Source organism: Microtus pennsylvanicus, chromosome 8 (genome assembly GCF_037038515.1).
Source record: "Microtus pennsylvanicus isolate mMicPen1 chromosome 8, mMicPen1.hap1, whole genome shotgun sequence".
NCBI classification, from domain to species: Eukaryota; Metazoa; Chordata; class Mammalia; order Rodentia; family Cricetidae; genus Microtus; species Microtus pennsylvanicus.
The window spans coordinates 20,347,690-20,369,428 of NC_134586.1; the positions used below are offsets into that span (position 1 = coordinate 20,347,690).

The 21,739-nt window shown below is 50.6% G+C and overlaps 1 protein-coding gene across 3 annotated transcripts in view; it reads left to right on the forward strand.

Moving 5' to 3' along the window:
* The window catches only part of Tead4 (TEA domain transcription factor 4), a 77,832-nt gene extending 57,319 nt beyond the window's left edge, over positions 1–20,513 (forward strand). For 2 of the 3 annotated variants that reach the window (XM_075982667.1, XM_075982669.1), the window contains 6 exons: positions 1,324–1,463; positions 2,171–2,344; positions 13,894–14,034; positions 15,874–16,026; positions 16,126–17,286; positions 17,479–20,513. In XM_075982667.1, the coding sequence (XP_075838782.1) occupies positions 1,324–1,463; positions 2,171–2,344; positions 13,894–14,034; positions 15,874–16,026; positions 16,126–16,239 (722 nt within the window). In that variant the 3' untranslated portion in view covers positions 16,240–17,286; positions 17,479–20,513. The remainder of the gene's footprint in view (positions 1–1,323; positions 1,464–2,170; positions 2,345–13,893; positions 14,035–15,873; positions 16,027–16,125; positions 17,287–17,478) is intronic. The other variant, XM_075982668.1, reaches the window with a different exon arrangement.
* Positions 20,514–21,739: the final 1,226 nt, after the last annotated feature.

A 21,739-nucleotide genomic window follows, 5' to 3' on the forward strand; every position in this document is an offset into this window, starting at 1 on the left:
TGTGTGTGTGTGTTAGTTTATTCTTGAGCCATTGTGAGTGACATTGGCCTGGGATCACAGATTTAGGTTACCTCAAATTCTGTGTTTTTCTGTAGAAATGATTTCACAGGGTTTTCATAGTTTTACTGAACAAAAAAAGTCTTAAATCAAAGCAACTTTAAAATAAGCTGGTGGGTACACCAGAGCAGGCACAGCGAGATGGGAGAGCTCTTCTATAGGTCCAGGATGCTGTGTGATGACATTCCTAGCTCTTGGACTGGCAGATGCTCGTGTTCTGCTGAGTTAATAGCTTCTAAGAGGTTTCTGTTTATTATCCGAGGTGTTAGTTCAGCTACAGAGCGAGTCAAGGCATGGCTGTCCCAGAAGGCTCACTCTAGCCAAGATAAAGTAATTAGCCTCTGAACCTATACATTTCCGGTCTCTCCACAGTACTGAAATTCCAATCGGTCCATCAGTCTCTGCAGACCCAGAAACTCCTTCCAGGAGTTTCTGTTCATAGCCAGACACAGCTTCTTTTCAGGAATTTTCATTCACATTCCTTGCTCCAGGCAGGGTTCCATCTCCAGTATTACCAGGAAAAAAAAAAAGATTGCAAAGCTGACAGCTTCCCAGTCCGATTTAATTCAACCACTGACTTGCCTTAATTCAGGAATAGAATCCACCCTGTTAGCCTGCCTCGCAGGCTGACTACAGAGCCTCATTTCCAACCACCAGTTCAGACCTGCTCATCAGTGAAGTTGAGGCTTTCCAGATTCCCTCAGCTGGTTCCTTGCCCCCTGCCCCCACCCCCATCCCCCACTTACCTTTGATGCTTCCCAATTTGGGGTACCCGTTCCCCATCTTCACTAAGAACTTGTCACTTAAACTTCAAGATTTCCTTTAGCCTCACCTTGTAGACTTCTCTGGTGCCAGGGGCACGCTCTTCTCTGTGCTGGTCTAGGCCCGTGTTAGAACCTTATTCATAGGTGGTGTACTATGGGTTTAAGGCAACCGTGGGCCCTCCAGGAAGCTTCCTGCTCCCTGAGCCTCGATTATTGTGCTGGTTGGTTCAGCTGGCTCTCTTCCTGCCTGGACTAGAAATTGCCCCAGGGCGAGAGTCCTGCAGTGCCTGCTCTGGCAGCTTTCCAGGCAACCTGGGCTGTGCAGAATCCATCTGCCCCAAGCAAGGGCCTGTGCAGAAGCCTGGGATCACTGAGCCAGATCATTCACAGGCTCTGTCCTGCCGCCGGGCACACTTCACTGGTTTTCTCCAGTCCTCACTGAGGACATCCGCAAGGAGGACAAGTAGGGGCAGGTTCCACGTGTCTCTCTCCCTTCACACAGGCTTTGAGTCTCCTGCAGGACCCACCCCGTCGCCCTCAGCACCGCCAGCTTCCCCATGGCAAGGCCGCAGTGTGGCCAGTTCCAAGCTCTGGATGTTGGAGTTCTCTGCTTTCCTGGAGCGCCAGCAAGATCCTGACACAGTATGTCTCCCATGTCCAACTGTCTTATTCCAAGAGAGACCATCCCAACCTCAGAGGCTCTGCCACTGCTGTAGGTCCCTTATCTTGAAGGACCAGAATAGGTCCCAATCCCACAGGCCCTGTCCTCAAAGTAGGCCTCAAATCTTGGGAAGCTTGCTGTCCCAAATAAATGGGTTCCCACCCCTGGAAATCCTGCCTCCCCACACCTTATCCTCTCTTGCTTTCTTTCCTTTCTTCCCCTTCTCCCATCAGGGTTTAATAGATTCCTTGTTCTTTCTTCTCCCCTTGCCCGCCTGCCTCCTCCTCCTCCTTTGCTCTGTTCTTTTCTTTGCTCTCTGCAGGTCTCCCACCTCAACCCTTCTTGACTTTTTTTTCTCCCTCTCAGCTCTCTCAGGCCTCTCCCGTCTCTTATCTCTCCTCTTAGTCTAGTGTCCTTTCCCCCAACCCTGCCCCTCCCCCAGCCCTCGACGCCTAGGCTCTGAGGGGTGCTCAGGAAGCTGAGGAGTCTGTGGTGTGTAATCCACATCCTCTGGGATGTGCAGCAGGTTGCCCCTGACCCATCTCGTCTCCCTTTTTCCACTGAGGAAACTGAGGCCCAGAGAGAGGCAAAGCGATTTGCCCCAGGTCCTAAGTGAGGCAGGTGGTCGAGCTGTCTCTCTACCCTACCCTTGGCATCGCGCTCAGGCCGATGGTTCTTCTGCCTACAGTACAGCAAGCACCTGTTTGTGCACATCAGCCAGTCGAGCCCAAGCTACAGTGACCCCTACCTCGAAGCCGTGGACATCCGCCAGATCTATGACAAATTCCCAGAGAAGAAAGGGGGCCTCAAGGAGCTATTTGAACGGGGGCCCTCGAACGCCTTCTTCCTTGTGAAGTTCTGGGTAAGTCCTGGGCCTCTTCTTCCTTCCCTCAGCGCACTGAAATGGTGGAGAAGCTGGAAGGAAAGGAGGACATCACGCTGTGGAGGAGGTGAGGACACGGGGTGTCAGGGAACACACACCAGAGACCACTGCTGGTGGGAGCCGAGTGCCAGAACGGAGCAGTGAGAGCCATAGAGCAGCGGGGGATGATGGGAGACCTGTGTTTCGTTTCTTCCTCCCTCTGTCTACCCTCCTGTCTTCTTTCCCTTTCTCTCTGTGCTGGCGATACACAGCATGGCCTGCAGCATACTGTGGTAGAACCTTCCTGAATCCCACCTAACCCAAGAGGCTTTTTGTCTGATGGTGACTGTGGCAGCGTCCTGATCAGGAACTGGGGTCTTAAGGAGGTGGTCGTGTGTTGGGGGGAAACCTGAGGGATGGGAGGAGAGTCCACATGGAGCTGTTGGTTCTGGGTCTGACGCTGGCCCCCATCTGGTTTTCCAGCTGTGAATTTGCTTGGGCTGTGCAGAGGTTTGAAAAGAGGAGTGTAGCTAAGGATGGCAGCTGCCATAGCCCAGGCCACCCAAAAGGAAACATCCATGTCTGTCTCCAAGGGTCCTGTCTACAGACTTGACCTCTGCCGCCGTCCTCAGTGAATGTTGGGTGCCTAGAACCAATTCATAAGGCGCTATCCTCTGAGACTAGGAGGTGCAGGGCTGCCCTCACAGCTTCTTTCCAGGGCCTAGGACACCCAGAAGGGACATAGGGGAGACCAGGCCAATGGATGATAAGGGTGGAATGTTCTTCATGCATCTGACATGGAACTTTTCCCATATCTTCTTCCAGGCCTGGGAGGCCAAGGCTGAAGTCTTCCTGCTCCCTCTGGCTTCCGCTAACCCCAGAGGACCAGCTGGGTGTTTTTCTTTCATTTATTTAGTTAGCAATGCTGGAGTACCCTCCACTTAGCTGATTGTTTTTTGATTTCGTAGCATTGGGGTTGGAGCCCTAGGACCTCAGCTTTGTTTTGTTTTGTTTTTCGAGACAGGGTTTCTCTGTGGCTTTGGAGCCTGTCCTGGAACTAGCTCTGTAGACCAGGCTGGTCTCAAACTCAGAGATCCACCTGCCTCTGCCTCCCGAGTGCTGGGATTAAAGGCGTGCGCCACCATCGCCCAGCTAGGACCTCAGCTTTGGCTGATGAATGTTCTACCATCGAGCCGCACCCCAGTCCCACAGTGCCCCTCTTTCTATCTCCACCAAGATTGTCTCAGCCTATTTTGCTCCCAAGCCTCTTGGTAATCTGGAAGCTTCTTGTTCTGGAAAGAGAATGTTGACAGTAAACGTGTCCACAGTATTCCAGCTGGCTTATGGGCCCTACCTAGGAATGCCTACCCAGCCCTGCTCTGCCTTCCTGAGTTCCTGGCTCTCTGCAGAAGATCCATTGACTTTAAATAAGTGTGTTCATAGTTATGTTATTAATTTTAATGATTTATTTTTATAGTTTTGTGTTCATTAGTGTTTTGCCTACGTGTATGTCAGGTATCAGATTCACTGAAACTGCGGTGACAGACAGTTGTGAGCTGCCACGTGGGTGCTGGGAGTTAAACCAGGGTCCTCTGAAAGAGCAGTCAGTGTTCTTAACCTCTGAGCCATCTCTCCAGACTCCAAGAGTCTTTAATAATGAAAAATATCCAATTCTTGTGTTAATGTCTTCCTAAGTCCCAGACTGGTAAATTGTAATTTTCTTTTAGTTTCTTTTAAGATTATTTACTTATTTTTCCAGGTATATTGCATATATGAGCGCTCTATCTGCATGTACACCTGCATGCCAGGAAGAGGGCATTGGATTCTATTATAGATGGTCATGAGCCACCATGTTGTTGTGGGGAATTGAACTCAGGACCTCTAGAAGAGCAGCCAGTGCTCTAAACTGCTGAGCCATCTTCCCAGCTCCTAGGCGTCTTTTAGATTTTTATATCCTGTGTTAGTAAACATTTAGGTTGCTGTATCTTTTTTTTTTTTTTTTTGGTTTTTCGAGACAGGGTTTCTCTGTGGCTTTGGAGCCTGTCCTGGAACTAGCTCTGTAGACCAGGCTGGTCTCGAACTCACAGAGATCCGCCTGCCTCTGCCTCCCGAGTGCTGGGATTAAAGGCGTGCGCCACCATCGCCCGGCTTAGGTTGCTGTATCTTAATTGTCATAACTGATGCATTCTAAAATAAAAACCATCCATGTAATATCTCTTTCCCTTCACCTCAGTCTACCCACATGAAATGAGTCAGCCATGTAGTGTTTGAATTTTATTTGACAATGTAGATTGGTCACCAACGAGACAAAGATTGTATTATGACTACATTTCCTTTATTATGTACCTTTTCTTTTCCCTGTAAGTGGATTTCTGTATATAAATTGAATATTTTTAGATGAAGTTATTCTTAAATTTTACATATTGCTCCCTAAGACACCACATGAAACAGAGAGGAAATGGTCTTTTCGAATACTTCTAGCTGTTATCTGTAGCATGAATTCTACTTGTTCTCAATAAAAACCCGGAGTCAGATATTAGGGGTGAAAGCTGAAAGATCAGAGAAGCAGAGCAGCCAGCCACTAGAGAGACCTTTTACCTCTACCATTGCTCAGACCAAAGGGGTGATCCTATCCTCAGACCGCATCCTCTGACTGACTGCTTCAGACTGCATCTCCAGAGTGCACTGAGCCCCTGTCTCCTCCTGCTCCTCTCTCTGCCCAGCCATATCCCTTCCTGCCTCCCTTTGTGTGAGCTCTGTTTCTCTTTTAGACAGATTCATTCTTGTGTAGCCCTGGGTGGCCTTGAACTCACAGAGTCCTGGGATTAAAGGCGTGTGCCAGCAGTCCCTGCCCTGTTTGTCTTAGCTCTGCACTCTGATCTAAACAAATAAAAATAAAGTTTTATTTGTTTAGATACAAACAACAGTTATCTTATTAGTCCCTTCTTCCCCTTGGAGATCTTTTTCCTAGGAGCCTCAATTCCCTGCTCCTGAGTGAAACGGTAATTACGCAGTTGTCAGCCTGAGCCTCTCTGGGATCCCTTATTGGCGTACCGGACTCATTTGTTTGGAACACATGCTAAAGAAAGATCCAAGAAAAAAAACCCACAAGGCCTATGTCTTCAGGTTTCTGTTACTTTTATAATCACCATGGCCAAAAGCAATTTGGGGAAGAAGGAGTTTATTTCTTCTTAGGGCTTGTAGTCCTTCATCTGGGGAAGCCTAGGCCAGGAACTCAGGCAGCAGCTGTTGCAGAGGCCTTGGAGGAGTGCTGTGCTGTTAGCCCAGCCTGCCTTCCTATGGGATGGTGTCCCCGCAGTGGGCTGGACCCGCCCACATCAGTCAACAATGCGCTACAGGCTTGGCTCCAGTCCAGTCTTACGGAATTTTCTCAGCTGAGGTTCCCTCTTACCAAATGACTCTAGCTCGCGTTAAGTGGACACAAAACTGGCCAGCATAGGCTATAAATGCCTCTAACTGTTTGAAGTGTGTATGGGGGGGGATAGGGGGAGAGGCGCTTATACGTGATAGAAAATGTAGATCAAAGACTATTTTCTCTGTTTTTTGCTTGGTGCTAGGTATTGAACGCATGAGTTTTGCACGTTAGAGGAGTACTTTCTGGCCAAACACACACATTCATGGAGACAGGGTCTTGGTGTATAGCTCAGACTGATCTAGACCTCAGGGACTTTCTATCTCAACTTCCTGGGTTCTGGGGTTCCAAGTGTCCACCACTACACCTGAAGTAAGTACAGCAGTCATCTGTAAATACATTGCACCCCTGTCTTCCGGTGTGTGTTTCTGAGCCATTCTGCTTTATGAAATATATGACCTGCTTTTTTTATTCTCTGGTTTTCATAGTTCCTCGATTTCTGTGTTCTTTCATTTCACCTTGATGATCTCTGGGTAATATTGTCTTACCTCTCTTCTTCAGCTTTGTAGTTGGTAGACATAACCATAAGATTAGAATCTTTCTATTTGTGAACATTTCCGTCTGTTATTCCTTTGACCACGTCTTTCTTTCTTATTTTCCTGAGTCCCCAATACTACCCTACTCCCTGATTCTGTGCTTTTTGCTTTTTGGGGGTGGGTGGGGGAGGGCAGGGGAGTTGAAACTGAATCTCACTGTATAGCCTAGGCTATCCCGGAAATCATTATATAGTTCAGGCTGTCCTCAAACTTGTAATGGTCCTCCCAGGAGCCTGAGTCATCCATTGCTGGTGTGAGTCATCAGTGTATTTGTGTGTTGCGTGTCTCTTGTTGGCCTGGAGATCACTGATTAGGCTGAAGAGCCCCAGGGATCCACCTGCCTCTCCCTCCCTAGAGCTGGGATGACAATGAAGCCTGGAGCCTGGCTTTTCTGTGTGAGTTCTGAATTGAGGCTCTCAAGGCAAGCCCCTCCAGTGTCATTTTTATATTTTCCAGTTTATTTGTTTGGTCTCTTTTTCTAGAGACTTCCTTATTTTATCTTCTAGTTTCTGGATTAGTTCAGTGTTATATCTAAGGGCAAATTACCCAAAACCCAAAGCATCAGTGCATAAGTCAAGTTTTTCCTTCGTATAGAGGAAGCCTGGGGTAGAGCCTCCAGGGATGGTCTTGACTGCTCTGTGGTATCCCCGTAGCCTGAGCCCTCTCCTCGTCACCCTCAGTATGTGGCACCTGTCCTCAAGGTCATGGCCACTGGAATTCCAGCCATCCTCTCCACATAGCAAGCATTAGGAAAGAACTCTTTGCTTGCTGTGGGGTCCTTTCGAAAGTGCCGTACAGTGTGTATTTATTGGTGTGGCTGCACCTTGCCCAGATGAACCAGGGAAGTGCGAGCTCAACGGCTTTGCCGTGGGCTTCAGTCAGCATCGCTGTGGTATACTGGCAGCCTCTAATTTCTGACATGTTTAGGGGGATCCTGGGTTCCCCTCCAGAGTGAGGTGACTAGTGACTCTCCCCTAGCGCAGTTGGAGGCAATAGTTTTTATTTTACGAGACACATTTTGGGCAGGGTTTATCTTAGAATCTCCATTTCACAAACTGGGGAAATTCGTGTTGCAGACAAGGGCTTGGGTCTGAGGCCTGCATTTTGGGTGGGCCTCCATCATTCCTATGGTCATGCTTGGTATATTCTGGGAAGACTGAAAGGTCATAGGTCACTCATGTCAACCGGTCACATGGGTTCTCATTTGTGAATCTTGCCTAGCCTTCAGTGGTGAATAAAGTTGATAACCTGTCTTCAGAGGAGAAGTTGAGGCATGGTCAGGATAAACAGTTTCACCAAACTTAACCAGACTATAGTCCCAAACAGTGTGGCTCCAGAGTCAGGCCATCCGACCTGATAACAGAATGTCCCCAGGCACAGATATGCTACTCACCCCAGGCCAGGGGAAAGGTTCTGGATTTCTCTAAAGGCTCTGAGGAATGCCGGTTGATAGCAGAGAGGAAGGCAGCCTTAGCTCTGACTATTTACTCCCAGAGGAGAGCACCTGGGCTCTTTTTCTAGCTCTTGACCAGTCTCCCAGGAAATATGATAGCCTTCCTTCCAGGTGGAAGTAAAACTCGAGTCTCCTTCGACCTCCTTACTGGGCCCCTTTACTCCTTTGCCTTCCCTTAGGGAACACTGGTAAGGAACGGGTAGAAGGAAGTGTGGGGACAGCTGGGACACCGGGAGTTGGACTGGGCTGGTCTGCAGACTTGCTTGGTCATGGCTGTGTAAACAGCCCATGTAGTCATTGCCTTAGAACAGCACAGACTCTGGGGAGCTCCACAGTGGGCCTTGGACTCAGGGCCGTGTGGACTTTCCAGGAGCACAGTGGACATTAGGAGAGCCCTCACAGTGTGTCAGGTCAGCTGACTTTGGGGCCCAGCTGTCCCGAAGGGATGCAGGCACTCCCCTTGAGAGCTGGATCCTGAGGGAGTCTTGGCTTCTGTGTGCCTCTGTTTTTCCAGCTTAAAGATTAGCAGTTGTTCTTGTGGGCTTCAATCTGGGGGCTCAGGTGCCACCTTGCCCTTCCTCTTCTCACTGCAACCCGAGCACAGTCACCGTAGGGAGGCTGAGCTGAACCCAGAAGAGGGGGCATGGGAGGCCAGGGCAGCTTAGCAGCCATCCTCATCTATCCTCATGTGCCAGGGGCTCAAAGGCAGAAAAATGTAGTGAGGGACATTTGCTAATAGTGAGAGTGTGCATCAGTCATGGGCAGTCCCCTGTCCCGCTCCCTCCTCCTACCACTGTCTGCTGTGGACTCTTAGGAAGGAAACCTGTCCAGGCAAGAAAGTTGCCTGTCTCACAGCCAGCCTTCCTCCTCCTCCTTGTTTGCTCAGCCTGCCTCCCGGGTGCTGGGGAGCTGAGGAGAACCTGTCTAGAGCAGAGGCCACTTTGTTTTTCTCTGTCCAAGCTGCTGCCTCCCCCACCCCCTGAGAGTTTCTGTTCACACCGAGGGGCTGTGGTGGTGGTCCTGCAGCGTGTCTGGGCTTGTCCCCAGTGCAGATGGCAGCAAGGTGCAGCAGAGGAGGAGGTGGAGCCCTTAAGGCCCAGTTCTGAGAATTCCCACTGGAGTAAGGGCTGAACTATGTAAACCCCATCCCCCAGAACCCCGTGAAAACTAACAGAGGCTGCTTGTCCTGGACAGGGGAAGGGACACCAGCCTGCACACTGGGTGGAGCTGGGTAACAGGACAATTCCCTAGGCCTTTCTGCCATCCAGTCCTCCGTTCTCCTCTGGGCCCGACATTCCTCCCAGACACATACCAGCACAAGACAGTCAAGGCTGCTCATTTGTCAGTCACTTGATCCCTCACACCTGTCCCAAGCCCAGCCCACGAGCTGCCCACCCCCATGAACCAGCTATGAATAGGGCGGGTGAGGGGTGGGGTGTTCAGAAGGCTGCTCACTGAGAGGGACAGCTGTCCTGGATTACAGCTGCTTGGGAAGGTGCTGGTGGAGCCGGATTGACCCGGAGCCCAAGGTCTAGCTGAGATACCGTGGGATGGTCCTCTGTGTCGCCTTGGCCACCTCTCCCAGATCTGTGCATCACGGGCCCAGGGCTGATTCTAGGGTGACGTTGGATTCCCATCCTTCTCGATAATCTTGCTTTTTCATCAGAGCATACAGATATACAGATATTCCTTAGCCTCTTCCTGTCCTACAGTCCCCAGAAATGTGGGGCTGTGGTTGGATGAATGTTTCTTTGGTTTTTGTTTGTTTATTTGTTTTGTTTTTCGGGACAGGGTTACTCTGTGTAGCCCTGACTGTTCTGAACTCACAGATCTGCCTGCCTCTGCCTCCTGGGTGCTGGGAGCCGTGGTGTGGGCCACCACTGCCCGGCTATGCGTGGGTGTTTTAAACGGGTCCTAGGGTGGGAAGTAACGGCTGAAGAGCTGGGGTATATTTGAGATGGAGGGCTCAGGGCGGGGTCCGGAACTCAGGAGTGAGTAACCCTGATGTACCCAGGGATGTGACCCCTCTATCAGCACCTCCCAGGGCTGAGAAGTGGAGCAGCTACATGCAATCTTTCCTTACAGGCCAGGTGTGCCAGGCACCTAGTGAGGTTTGCCAAGGACAGGGTTCTTGCACCCCATGGACCTTTGCCTGGGCAAGCCACACAGGCATGGGGTGCAGACACAGGAGGCTGCCCTTGTGTGTGGCCTGAGGAGCTCTCTGGTATCGGGTGTTGCCAGTGTGGTGCAGAGAGAGGTCTTGTAAGTGTTATGTCCACGGACATTTATTAGTTCACTTGGCTTATATAAGAGGAGAAAAAAATAGTTTTCATGATTACATTGCTTAGGGTAAAGTTAAGGAATAAAAGTGAATTGATGTCAAAGATCGCACAAAGGCCAGCAGATGTCTCAGTTAGGAAGGGTGCTTGGCATTAATCTGATGACCCGAGTTCAACTCCTGGAACACAATATTGGCTCATACAAGTTTTCTTCTGACCTCTGCGTGCACCACCCTCACGCACGTGCACGAACACAAAACAAACAAACATTTTTACCAAGTGTCATGGAAGGATGCACAGGTTAGGAGGATGCTAGTGATCCTGCTGCTTAGGAGGCTGGAGCAGAAGGAATGACCGTGGAGGTCAGCCTGGGCTACATGACAAGATCTCGGCTCAAAGACACCATGAGGGTAGGGAGGGTCTGTGTGGTTAATGGCCACTGAGTATTGTCATGCCCTGGCCTCATCCCCCAGTGCCTCCACCTTTCCAGACAACGTTTTCAGACCAGTCTGACAAAGTGGCCCTCTAGGAAGGTCATATGACAGAGAAAGTGGGAGAAAATCTGGGCTCAGGTCCTTGTTCACCTCATTTGTCAGAGGAAGACCTTGGACCATGGCTGACCCACGTCCTCCAGGACTCACAGGTGCTCCTCTCCCGCCCCGCCCCACCCCCAGCTGCCCTCCTCCTCAGGATCATGGTGGTGGCGGCAGGGTGGGGAGACAGAAAGCCATCCTGGGTTGAGAAAGGAGAGCGTTTAGAAAGAGGGATTGTTTGTCTCAGAGGCTAAACATTGGCTAGGATGCTGTTGTAATTGTTGCTTTGTTTTTCCTTCCTCCCAAAGAATGGCTCCATTTGAGCCATGCACCGTCAACTAAGACATCCTAAAAAACATTTCTTCATTTCATTCCATAATTGCTTCCTCACTCAGTGTGCTGTGTTCATCTATCGTGGTAAAGGCTGGTCATTCTCAGTAGTGTGTGCCTGGCTCTCACACGTCTTCCCTGCCACATGAATTAGTTACAGGGTAATTAACACTTCCTTGTCGGTTTACACAAGGATTTTGCTGCTGGAAGGAAAAGGCAAAGGAGAGAAAACTAGTGCTAGAGTGCCACCTAGCGGCCACGAATAAGACTGCTTGTCACTTGTGCTTAAATCTGCAGAAGAGTTGTGGGTCTCGGAACCCACATTGTGATTGGCAGCTCACACTGCATCCACAGCCTGTATTCCGGTCCACGTGGCAGTTACCTCTGCATTCTGTGGTTGATGAAGAAGCCCCCCGCCACCATAAGAATCAGACTTCTGGCCAGTCGCAGTAGCACACGCCTTCAGTCCTAGCATTTGGGAGGCAGAGGCAGGCTGGTCTACAGGATGAGTTCCAGGACAGTCAGACCTACATAGTGAGACCTGGTCTCAAAATAAATCAGCCTGCTGTCTGTCATCTGTAGGGAAATGGATAGAGTTAGAGGTCATCACGTCAAGCGAATCAGGTCAGCCCAGCCAGGTAAATACATGTTTATATACACATATATAATAAATAAATTAAAAAAATAATTCCTTAAGAACAGAACGATTAAGTTAGGGCCAGCGAGATGACTTGGAAAGTATATGCACCCGCTTCCGTGCCTGACGACCTGGACCTGAGTTCAGTCTCTAGGATCCATACAGCGGAAGGAGGAAATCGGTACCCAAAAGTTGTCCTTTGGTTCCACATGCTTCCTCTGGCATGGGTGTACTTATACACCTAAAATAAATAAATATAAAACACATCCCCAAACAGCAGAACACCCCAAATCAAAGAGCTGAGGGGTATCTTTCTGGCCATGTTTACCAAGTTCAGCCACTTAGGCACTCAGAGGACACACACTGTTGCCATGGTCTCTGGGGATCCAGCTACCCTTTGAGTTAGCAGCAAAACTTGCCATCACCCACTGTTTGCTGGGTTTGCCAGTGTACAAATGCGTGGGTTGCATACAGGGGCGTGGGGTTCCAGAACAACCCGTGAGGCCACACAATGTATGGAAGGGTTGGGTTCTCTGATAGGCATCCCTGTGCACGCTACACATGGAGGGGGTCTGAGTTGCAGTAGAGGCCCCAGGACATTGATGATGGTAGCGATGTGGGATGTCTGAAGAAAGCTGCAGGTACCCAGTAGAGCCAGCTCACAGGGGAGGCCATAGCTGCAAATGGCAGAGCCATAAGGGTTGGAACGCCCAAGCTCTTGGAGTACAGATGTCACTGTAAGCCCTGGATACCAGATAAGGAACTACAGAATTTCCTATTTACTTTGTTGAGTTGATTTTAACGTGTATCTCCATGTATAGGTGAGCACACTTGTACAGATGCCCACGGAGGCCAGAAGAGAACATAAGAGAGCGTGAGCTGCCCAGCGTGGGTGCTGGGGGCTAAGTGCAGGTTCTGTGTAAGAGCGGCCAGTGCTCTTAACGGTTGAGTCCTTGTCTTTCCAGTGCCTGAGTTTCTTGCTGCTCTGCTTTGCTTCCGACATGGGAACGTTTACTTGGTTCCAGGCTGAATGGGAAGTAGGCAGTTTTCTTACTGATTTTGCAGGGTTCATAGCTCAGATTGCCTGAGAAGAGACGTTGCACTCTATATGTGATTGTATTAGAAGATGGACACGAACCTTTCTGGACCAGGGGTATGCTTTGAATCTGCAGTGTCTCCCACAGACTTGCCTTTGGAATGCTTATTTCTAGCTCGTGGCTCTGTTTTGAAAGCTGCAGAGCTTTTAAGAGTTGTGGTCTTACTGCTGGAAATAAGACACTAGTGGCAAGTCCTTGAAGGTTATACCCACTCCTGGTTTTGGCTCATGTTCTCTGCTTCCTGTCCCATGCCATGTGAACAGCCACTATCTCGCGGTCTTAGCGTCAGGATGGGATTATTTTGATGTGTCTTCCCTGCTAGGAGGGAATGGGACAGCCAAGATAAACCTTCCTTAGATTGTTTGTGTGTGGTATTTAGTCACAGTGACTCTAAAGTAATTAATGCCATATCCAACCAAGAACTAATTGCCTGACTCCCATGTGGACAGCTGTGAACTCGTTTCTCATTGTTTGGGAAACAACCAGAATTACACAGAGCCTGGATGTGGGGGATGGCAGAGGGTTTCCTATGCTTGCTGTGTACCGTGTTCTTTCTTTCTTCTTTTTCTTTCTCTTTGATCCTTCCAGGCCAACAGCCGGCTCTCCCACTGAGCTGTACCCAGGTCCTGTCCCCATTCTTTTCGAGTCCTCTTCTCTTGTCCAAGATGAAGGGATTGGTATCAGCCCAAGATATCTCAAGACCAAGTTCTCAGCACAAAGGAGATTTATTTTCCCCGGGAACACAAAGGGCAGGGAATAAGAGACAAAGACAGGAGCTAGAGGAAGTGGGAGAAGGGGAAGGAAACAAGGGAGAGGGGAGGGGGAAGGGATATTTTTTTCCTGGAGAACAGATCCTGCCTCTGGAGAGAGAGGAGGCAGAGGAGACTGCTGCCCATAGGCAAGACAGCTGATAAAGGGAAAGGGGGAAACCTAGTGTTAGGATGAGGTGTTAATTAGCACAGGTTAATTAGGGCAGCCATGAGCGGACTTCAGATTGCTGTACTTTAATACTTTAATACAGCTGGACCTTGGTCCTCAGCCTCAGGAGGAGGAAGTAGCCAAATAGGGAATAGACCTTGGGGGTAGCCTTCAGGACGTAATCTAATGATTTTTAGCAGGGCAGAGGGAATGGGGGAGAAGGGCAAAGCCTGTGAGAGCCATGTTTGTTACACTGAGGCCAGCTAGAGTCCCTTCACAAGAACCTGCACCGTGACCCCTGAACACGGCCACATCTTCCTGTTTCTCCGGCAGGCAGACCTCAATACTAACATCGACGATGAGGGCAGCGCCTTCTATGGGGTGTCCAGCCAGTACGAGAGCCTGGACAACATGATCATTACTTGTTCTACTAAGGTCTGCTCCTTCGGCAAGCAAGTGGTGGAGAAAGTTGAGGTAGGAGGCCACCCAGTGGGTGAGGGGCGAAGGGGGTGGCCTGCGTGCCCCGTTTCCCTGGAGCTCCCCTGCCCAGGTGCAGGATTGCTGAGGGTGGGGGCCCTATGTACCTCCATTACCTTCAGGAAGTACGTGTTTTGGGTTGGGTGTGAAGCATCTAATAAGTTACTGAGTTGTGTCTAATAAGTTACTGATTTAGTTGTCAATCCTGTGCCTCGGAGCCCTGGCTGGATTTTCTGGTCAGGATCCCTTTCAAGCCTTCCTTACAAGCATCCCACACCTTCTAGAGCAGGACCAACGCACAGGCTAGCCCAAGGATTTCTCCCCAATCCATCTGTGTCTTTGACAGCTGGGCCGGGGAGGGGGATAGGAATGGGCCTTCCTCGGTCACACAGCTCTCTGGAGGCAGAGGCAGGATGTTCAGGGTCTGTTCGCTTCATTTTTTACTGCACGAATGTGGAGTTTGTGGAGTCCCCGTTTCTCCAGGTGTTTGGGTATCTGCTTGGCGAGTTCTCTACCATCGAGCTACAGCCTCCACAGCCCCCCATTTTGAGACGGTCTTTAGATTCCCCCTTCCCAGGCAGCCCAGCAGTGCACAGCTTTTTAGTTTTGGAGTGCCTTGGAGACCTTACACTTGGGCAGAATTCTCTGCCTCTCCGCCATTCATCCTGTCAAAGGCAGGCAGTGAGCACCAGCTAAGAGGACCTGGGTTTGATCCCTGTACCTCCCCTGAGCCCCATTTCCTGTTGTGTTAACAGTCCCCACTTTTCTCTAAGGAATTACTGGGTTTTCACCACTTCCTGATCCCAATAGCTGTGACAGTCTGGTCTTATCATGTAATGAGAATGACAAAATGACCCTAAAGCCTGCATGCACCCCAGGGTACCAGTGGCCCTTAAGTCTGTGACCCTGTGCGTGCTAACACTGCATGATGTCAGCCTGGTCACTTCTTGGCCCATGTGGGTCTGAACTGATGGTGTCCTCTCTACCTGGGGTTGACAGCCACTCATGCCAGGCAGGACCTGGGAATGGAGCTTTGCTTCCGGGTCCCAACCCTAGCTGTTTCATCCCCAGGAAGCTTTTGATACATGTTAGCTGCCCTGAGTGTAATCCAGCAGTAGCTGTGTGTGTGGTCTCTTGTTCTACTTTGATACTATAGACGACTCCAGGGCTCACAGTTGCCCTACCCCTGCAAAGGCATATATATATATATATATATATATATATATATAATATTTTGGTTTTTCGAGACAAGGTTTCTCTGTGGCTTTGTAGCCTGTCCTGGAACTAGCTCTGTAACCAGAGCTGGTCTCGAATTCACAGAGATTCGCCTGCCTCTGCCTCCCGAGTGCTGGGATTAAAGGCATGCGCCACCATCGCCCGGCTCGCAAAGGCATATTTTTACAAAGCTCCTACAGTTATGACTTTCATTAAGCTCATCAAGGTTTTGAGACGCCCGTGTCTCTATCCAGTCACCATCCAGTGTCCTGTTCATCCAGCTCCTATGCCAATAGCATCCACCACCAAGCATCGTGCGTTTGGCACTTCCACCACACAGGTGCCGGTACCCTCCCTCACCCCAGCCTCATGAGCAACCCCTGCCCCTTCTCATTGCCACGACTTCCAGGTCTTTACATTGCCTTCTCCTGGAAGTGTCTGCCTGTGTGTCAGTGACAAAGCGGAGAGACCTGGCTTATGTCCAGAAACCTCTGAGGACGGGCTCTGCTCCCGGGCCATCTTCAGTGGCGGTGGTTGGTCTTTTGTACATCCCCTGCTAAAATTGGGCTTGGGTAGGAGCGGAAGGGATTCTAAGCCTCTGTTGTCCCTGGGGTTCTACAGACAGAGTATGCTCGCTATGAGAACGGCCACTATCTGTACCGCATCCACCGGTCCCCGCTCTGTGAGTACATGATCAACTTCATCCACAAGCTGAAGCACTTACCCGAGAAGTACATGATGAATAGCGTGTTGGAGAACTTCACCATCCTGCAGGTATGCCCGGGGCAGGTGCCCAGGGTGTAGTGCATAGGTGGGCGGCACCAATGGCTTCTCCGCCCAGGGCTTTGACCGTCACCTTTGTCTCACCTACAGGTGGTCACCAATCGAGACACGCAAGAGACCTTGTTATGTATTGCCTATGTCTTCGAAGTGTCAGCCAGCGAACACGGGGCCCAGCACCACATCTACCGGCTTGTGAAAGAATGACAGACTTGCAGAATGATGGTGGGGGGACAAATCCAGGAAGCGGGGACCTGGGAGGGAACCTTCAGGGAGAGTCCCCGGAAGTGCCAAGAGAGCTGAGCGGAGGAACCAACTGCCTGATCTTGCAGTGCCCAACCCCCAATAAACCCGAGGTGTCAAGTGTTTTCAGAGGAGCTGGTCTGACTGTGTGAGCCCAGAAGGGCAAGGGAGAAGGGGGCACCAGGAGGCAAGCTGGAAGCAAGCCCAGAGATGCCCCATGGTCCTGGAGCCAGAACCCCAGTGGACTCAGCCAGACACCAAAGCTCAAGACCCAGTGGCCCCTCCTCAGCTGCTGGAACCCTACACTCTGCTGCTGGTCACACTCGTGACCTAAGGACAGATGGCACGTGGGTCACACACCCAGAGAATGCAATGCGTGACCGTCAGCCGCGTGGCTGCCCGAGGATAGCTGTAGCAGAAGGCCCCACCCCTGCTAACAGGGCTGGGTTTAGGTTTGGCTGGAGACTGGGTAAGATTTACTCCAGTGGCCCCCGCAGTGGCCTTGCAGGGGTCAGTGGTTCTAGGCTTAGGCAAGGCTTGGAGGTAGGGAGTCCCGCTTCAGGACCATCGTTCCCAGCTGCTTGACCCTGTCAGGCTCCTCAGCTTCTAAGTCCCTTTTCCTCTCTGCTCAGCATTGGTGAGGAGGAGCTGCTGGGTCGGGGTGGTACACGTGGTAGGGGGATCTGAGTTTCAGGAAAGCTAGGGCTATGAAAAGAAACCCCGTCTCCAAAACAAAACAACCCCTCCCCCCCAAAAAAAACAACAGAGTAACCGGACACAGTGCCAGTTAAATGATCTGACTCTCAGCCCCTTGCTTCCCTCCCTCTGGAGAGCCTGGGTCTGGCTCTCTGCTGCCCTCTCCTGGCTTTCTGGTGTCCGCTTCCCTAGTTGGAGCCAGTTTCTAGTAACCGGGAGCCTCAGGAAGAAAGATCCAACCTGGACATGTTTGTGTGTGCCCAGAACTCAGGGATGTATCTATGGGGATACAAAAATGGGCAGGGCAGGGCGTTGGTGGCGCACGCCTTTAATCCCAGCACTCGGGAGGCAGAGGCAGGCGGATCTCTGTGAGTTCGAGACTAGCCTGGTCTACAGAGCTAGTTCCAGGACAGGCTCCAAAGCCACAGAGAAACCCTGTCTCGAAAAACCAAAAAAAAAAAAAAAAAAAAAAAAAAAAAAAAAAAAAAAGGGCAGGGCAGCATTGAGGGGATGCTACAGCAGTGAGGAGCAAGGGATCTGAAATCAGTCTAGTGACCTTGATGTGCAACCTGTGGTTTGTCAATGTCATGGTGCCTCAGTTTCCCCATCTGTAAAATGGGTATAACATTCACCTACCTCGTGTATGATCAGTGCCTCATGAAGTGCTGAGCACATCCACATATGCAATAAATATACATTGGTACTAACCATGGGAGCTGCCGCTCCTGCTGAGGAGCCGGATGGGGGAGCTATACACTGGAGTGGGGTGATCCTACAGCAACTGCCCTTCAGATAGGAGGGAGCCAGGGGTCTCAGGGAAGAGGTAGCCTTTGAGGGAACAAGTTCTGATATTTATTGATGTTATTTCTGTTTAATTTTGGTGCCGGGGCAGAAGACCTCAGGGCTTGGAATGGGTGGAGTGACTGTGCCAGAAATATGCAAATTAAGCATATGGGAGGAGTCTGGCTGCATCTCAGATGAGGAAGACAGACAAGCCACCCAGTCTTTCTGTGGCCCCCAAATTCCCGTTTAACCCATACCTCTCCACCATGGTAGGATGGTGGCTAGAACCAGACCTGCTCCCTGCTGCACTGTGTAGAGGTCCTGCTGTCAGAGGGGGGTCAAGGGTCCTGGAAAGACTACTGCATCCCTGGACCTATGATGAGGACTCCCCCCTCACATGCAGGCCTGTGTTTGTACCCCCCCATCTTATCCCCACCCCCACCCCCGTGTATGTTGCCTGGCCAGACTGCAGCATTCTTGAAAAGTCCCAGACTCAGACATTTCATTGTGGACAGCCTCTAGGGACATGAAGGACACACAATCTTTTCCTCTGGGAAGCAGGTCAGTCCAGATGTTGGGTCCCAGTATGGATCATGAGTTTTCCCTGTGTGACCTGACCTCAGTGGCCTAGTGGAGAGTCACCATAGAAGACAGTAGTCTTAGTTGCCTCTCACTTGAGCCGGCATGGTGTTTGACTAGGGCACCCTCATCCCCGTCGTACCAGTCTTGCTGATGGTTCTGTGCTGGTGCCATTGTTTCTTTATTTAGATGAGCTCGCCCTCTCTGGTCTGGGCTACTACCTCCAGTAATCCTCCTGCTTCAGCTTCCTGAGGAGCTGAAGTCCTATATTAAGGATTAAGAAAGTGAGACCCCGAGAGCTTGAGGAAGTTGCTTGGGTTGTTGGTATATTTTCTGTTTGCTTTGTGAGTAGTTTAATTTCTGAGATGTGGCAGGCTCTGGGAGTGTGTCCATGAGCAAAACAGCCAGGGTGACTCTGAGCTGACTGTGGACTAAGGAAGGGGTAACTGGACGCAAGTTAGAGACTTGTAGGCAGTGGGAAATGCTGGGGTTGGGAGGGCACCAAGGTTAGCTTCATAGGGGAGGCTGCCGAGGCCCAGAATCTACACTGACTCTTGAGCCACAGTGGATCCGAAGGAACACTGGAGACAGGGAGGGGATGGGTGTGCCCCAGGGGTATGCCGAGTGACAGAACTTGGACATACCCCAGACAGCACGCCAGGTAGATGCCAGGTAGGTGGTGTCTCTTGTGTCGCCTGCACTCCACGTGTGGATGTACACTCTGGAGTTCTCACCGGGTGGGAGCAAGGCCTGGAGGTGTTAAGCAAGGGAGTGCATTCCTTTGATACTATTTTTAGAGAACAGCCCTAGAGTCTTTGGAGGCTACAAAGGAGCAGGTGTGATTGTTGCTCTTGACCCCACCCAGCATGCTTCCCTGGGCATTTGGGGGTGAACCCACCCAGTATGCTTCCCTGGGCATTTGGGGGTGATCCCACCCAGCATGCTTCCCTGGGCATTTGGGGGGTGATTCCATCCAGCATGCTTCCCTGGGCATTTTGGGGTGAACCCACCCAGCAATGCTTCCCTGGGCATTTTGGGGGTGATCCCACCCAGCAATGCTTCCCTGGGCATTTGGGGGTGAACCCACCCAGCATGCTTCCCTGGGCATTTGGGGCTGGAAACTTAGTTTTCTAGGTCTGTTCTATTTGGCAGCCATGTGAGAGAAAAGGGAGAGTAGACCAGAGAGGGTCACCCGTGTCACCAGGCCTGCGAGATGAGGAAGGGTCTTGGAGCCAACTACGCTGGGAGTGAAAACCCTCCTGGCGTGACTTAGCAGGAAATGGCAGAAGGTGGAAGGTTTTCTGCTTCACAGGGTCTGACACTAACAGCAGATTGTAGCAGCAAAGTGTCAGGGAATGAAAGGAATGTGTCCTGACCAGAAATACAAACGCAAGCACAAAGACAAAACAAAACCCAAAAAACTAAAACAAAACAAAAACACCCCCCTCACACACACACATACAAGGAACTAGTGTTTGTGTATATGAGTGTGCTCCAAACCCACAGGCGAAGGGGCCAAGATCTGGTCTGTGGTGTACCCATTCTTTCCCGGGCTGGGGGTTGAATGTAGGAGGCCTGAGGGTAGGCGTGCAGGAGGGAGCTTTCAGAGACCTCGGCCAGCCAGGCACAGAAGCGGGAGAGACCTCGGCCAGCCAGGCACAGAAGCGGGAGAGAACTGTGTGTTTCCCTCGGGTTCCACCCAGCGGCTGCCTGTGTGCAACTCCTGCTGAAAACCTCTTCTTAGAGCTACGGTAGTAAGAAGGGGCATTTTGGATAATTTAGAGGTTAGAAAGAAAATTGCCTTTTCCTTCAAGAGTTGACTCTATATGGGATGTAGCTAACTAATATGCCCAGCCAGGTGGCCAAGTGCACATCTCCCCCCCCCCCCAACATACACTCAGGAAAAGACTGAGGCCAGCATGAACTGCAGGGTGGAACCCGATCTCTGAAATAGAAGTCCTTTGAGACGTGTCTGGAACTTGGCTTTTGTATATATATCCATGGGTAAGAAAGGACAGGTGGGCACGGGCCTTCCTAGCGAGCCAGAGCCCAAGCGGTGGAAATGTTGGTTTTTTTACACTCACAGATGTCTGATATTCGACTTTAAGGCTTTTGTATTTTTTTTCTATGTAAACCCCCTTCATCTTTTCAAATCTTCAGTAAAGTCTGTTACAAACCCAGAGGTCTGCGTGCTCATCATTTCTCTGTACAGGACTGTACGTGAGCGGTGCACACTGGGACTGGCCCGTGCTGAACCAAACCAGTGGGAGCAGGGACCTGAACTCGGAGCTGAAGAGTTCAGATGCTCTAGAATAGGGCATGGTAAGAGGCTGTCCACCTTCCCACAGCACTCCCAGGAACTGAATTCTCATCAGTCACTGTGCTAAACTGAACTAGTTTGGGGTTCAGAGAGGGCTGATACAGAAACCCCACCTGTACCTGCTGGACACTTTGCTCCCCATCTTGAGCAAGGAGGCAGGAGGCCTTGCCTGGATGGCAGGGCCTGCCTTTCAGTGGGCACCATCCTCCCTGGACCTGACTCGGGAAGGACACCCAGATTCTCACTGGAGCTGGGAGCGGGGTCATTACTGAGAGGTGAGTTGGGGCTAAAAAGAGAAGCTGTGGCAGCCCTGTGCTGAGACACGGTGCATTTACAGACAGAGGAGGAGAAGGAGCAGGAGTGTGATTTGCTCTCAGTAGTAAAGGAGAGGTTTGGGGGCCAGGGGAGGCCAGCTGCTACTCACAGGGAGATGAGGATGGAGAAGTGACCACCTCTGACAGAGTCCCCTGCCTCCTTTTCAAATGACCAGGACTAGACCCCTCTGTTTTTATCTAGACGTGTGGTCATTCTTGGTAAAACCGTATTTCCTAGTTTCCATTGCAGTCTGAGGTGGTTAACTAAGTTTGGCCAGTGGAGGTAAGTAGAAATAAAATTTCCAGGAATAACCTGAAAGGGAGAGGGCATGCACTTTGTTCTGAGGAGTTATTGGGAACGTGCTGTAATGTAGCACAATTAATAAAAACCCAGAGACAGAAACTGGGGTTCAACCTGAAGGTTAGAAAAGCAAAGCAATCGCCACTGGCTCTTACCTTGACCTGTCCAAAATGGCACGCCTGCCTCCAGGAATCTCAGAATGAGACTGAGCTGAGAGCTGTCTCCTCCCGTCTTATTCCTCTCTAGCGCTGGGACTAAAGGCTTGCACCACTACTGCCCAGCTTCTATGGAAAACTAGTGTGGCTACTGGGATTAAAGGTGTGTGTCATTGCTGCCTGGTCTGTAAGGCTGATCAGTGCAGCTGTTTCACTTTCTGAACTTCAGGCAAGCTTTAATTACTTAAATACAAATGAAATATTGCACACTGTAATGGCCAGGTTTGGTTTTTTTTTTGTTTTTGTTTTTGTTTTT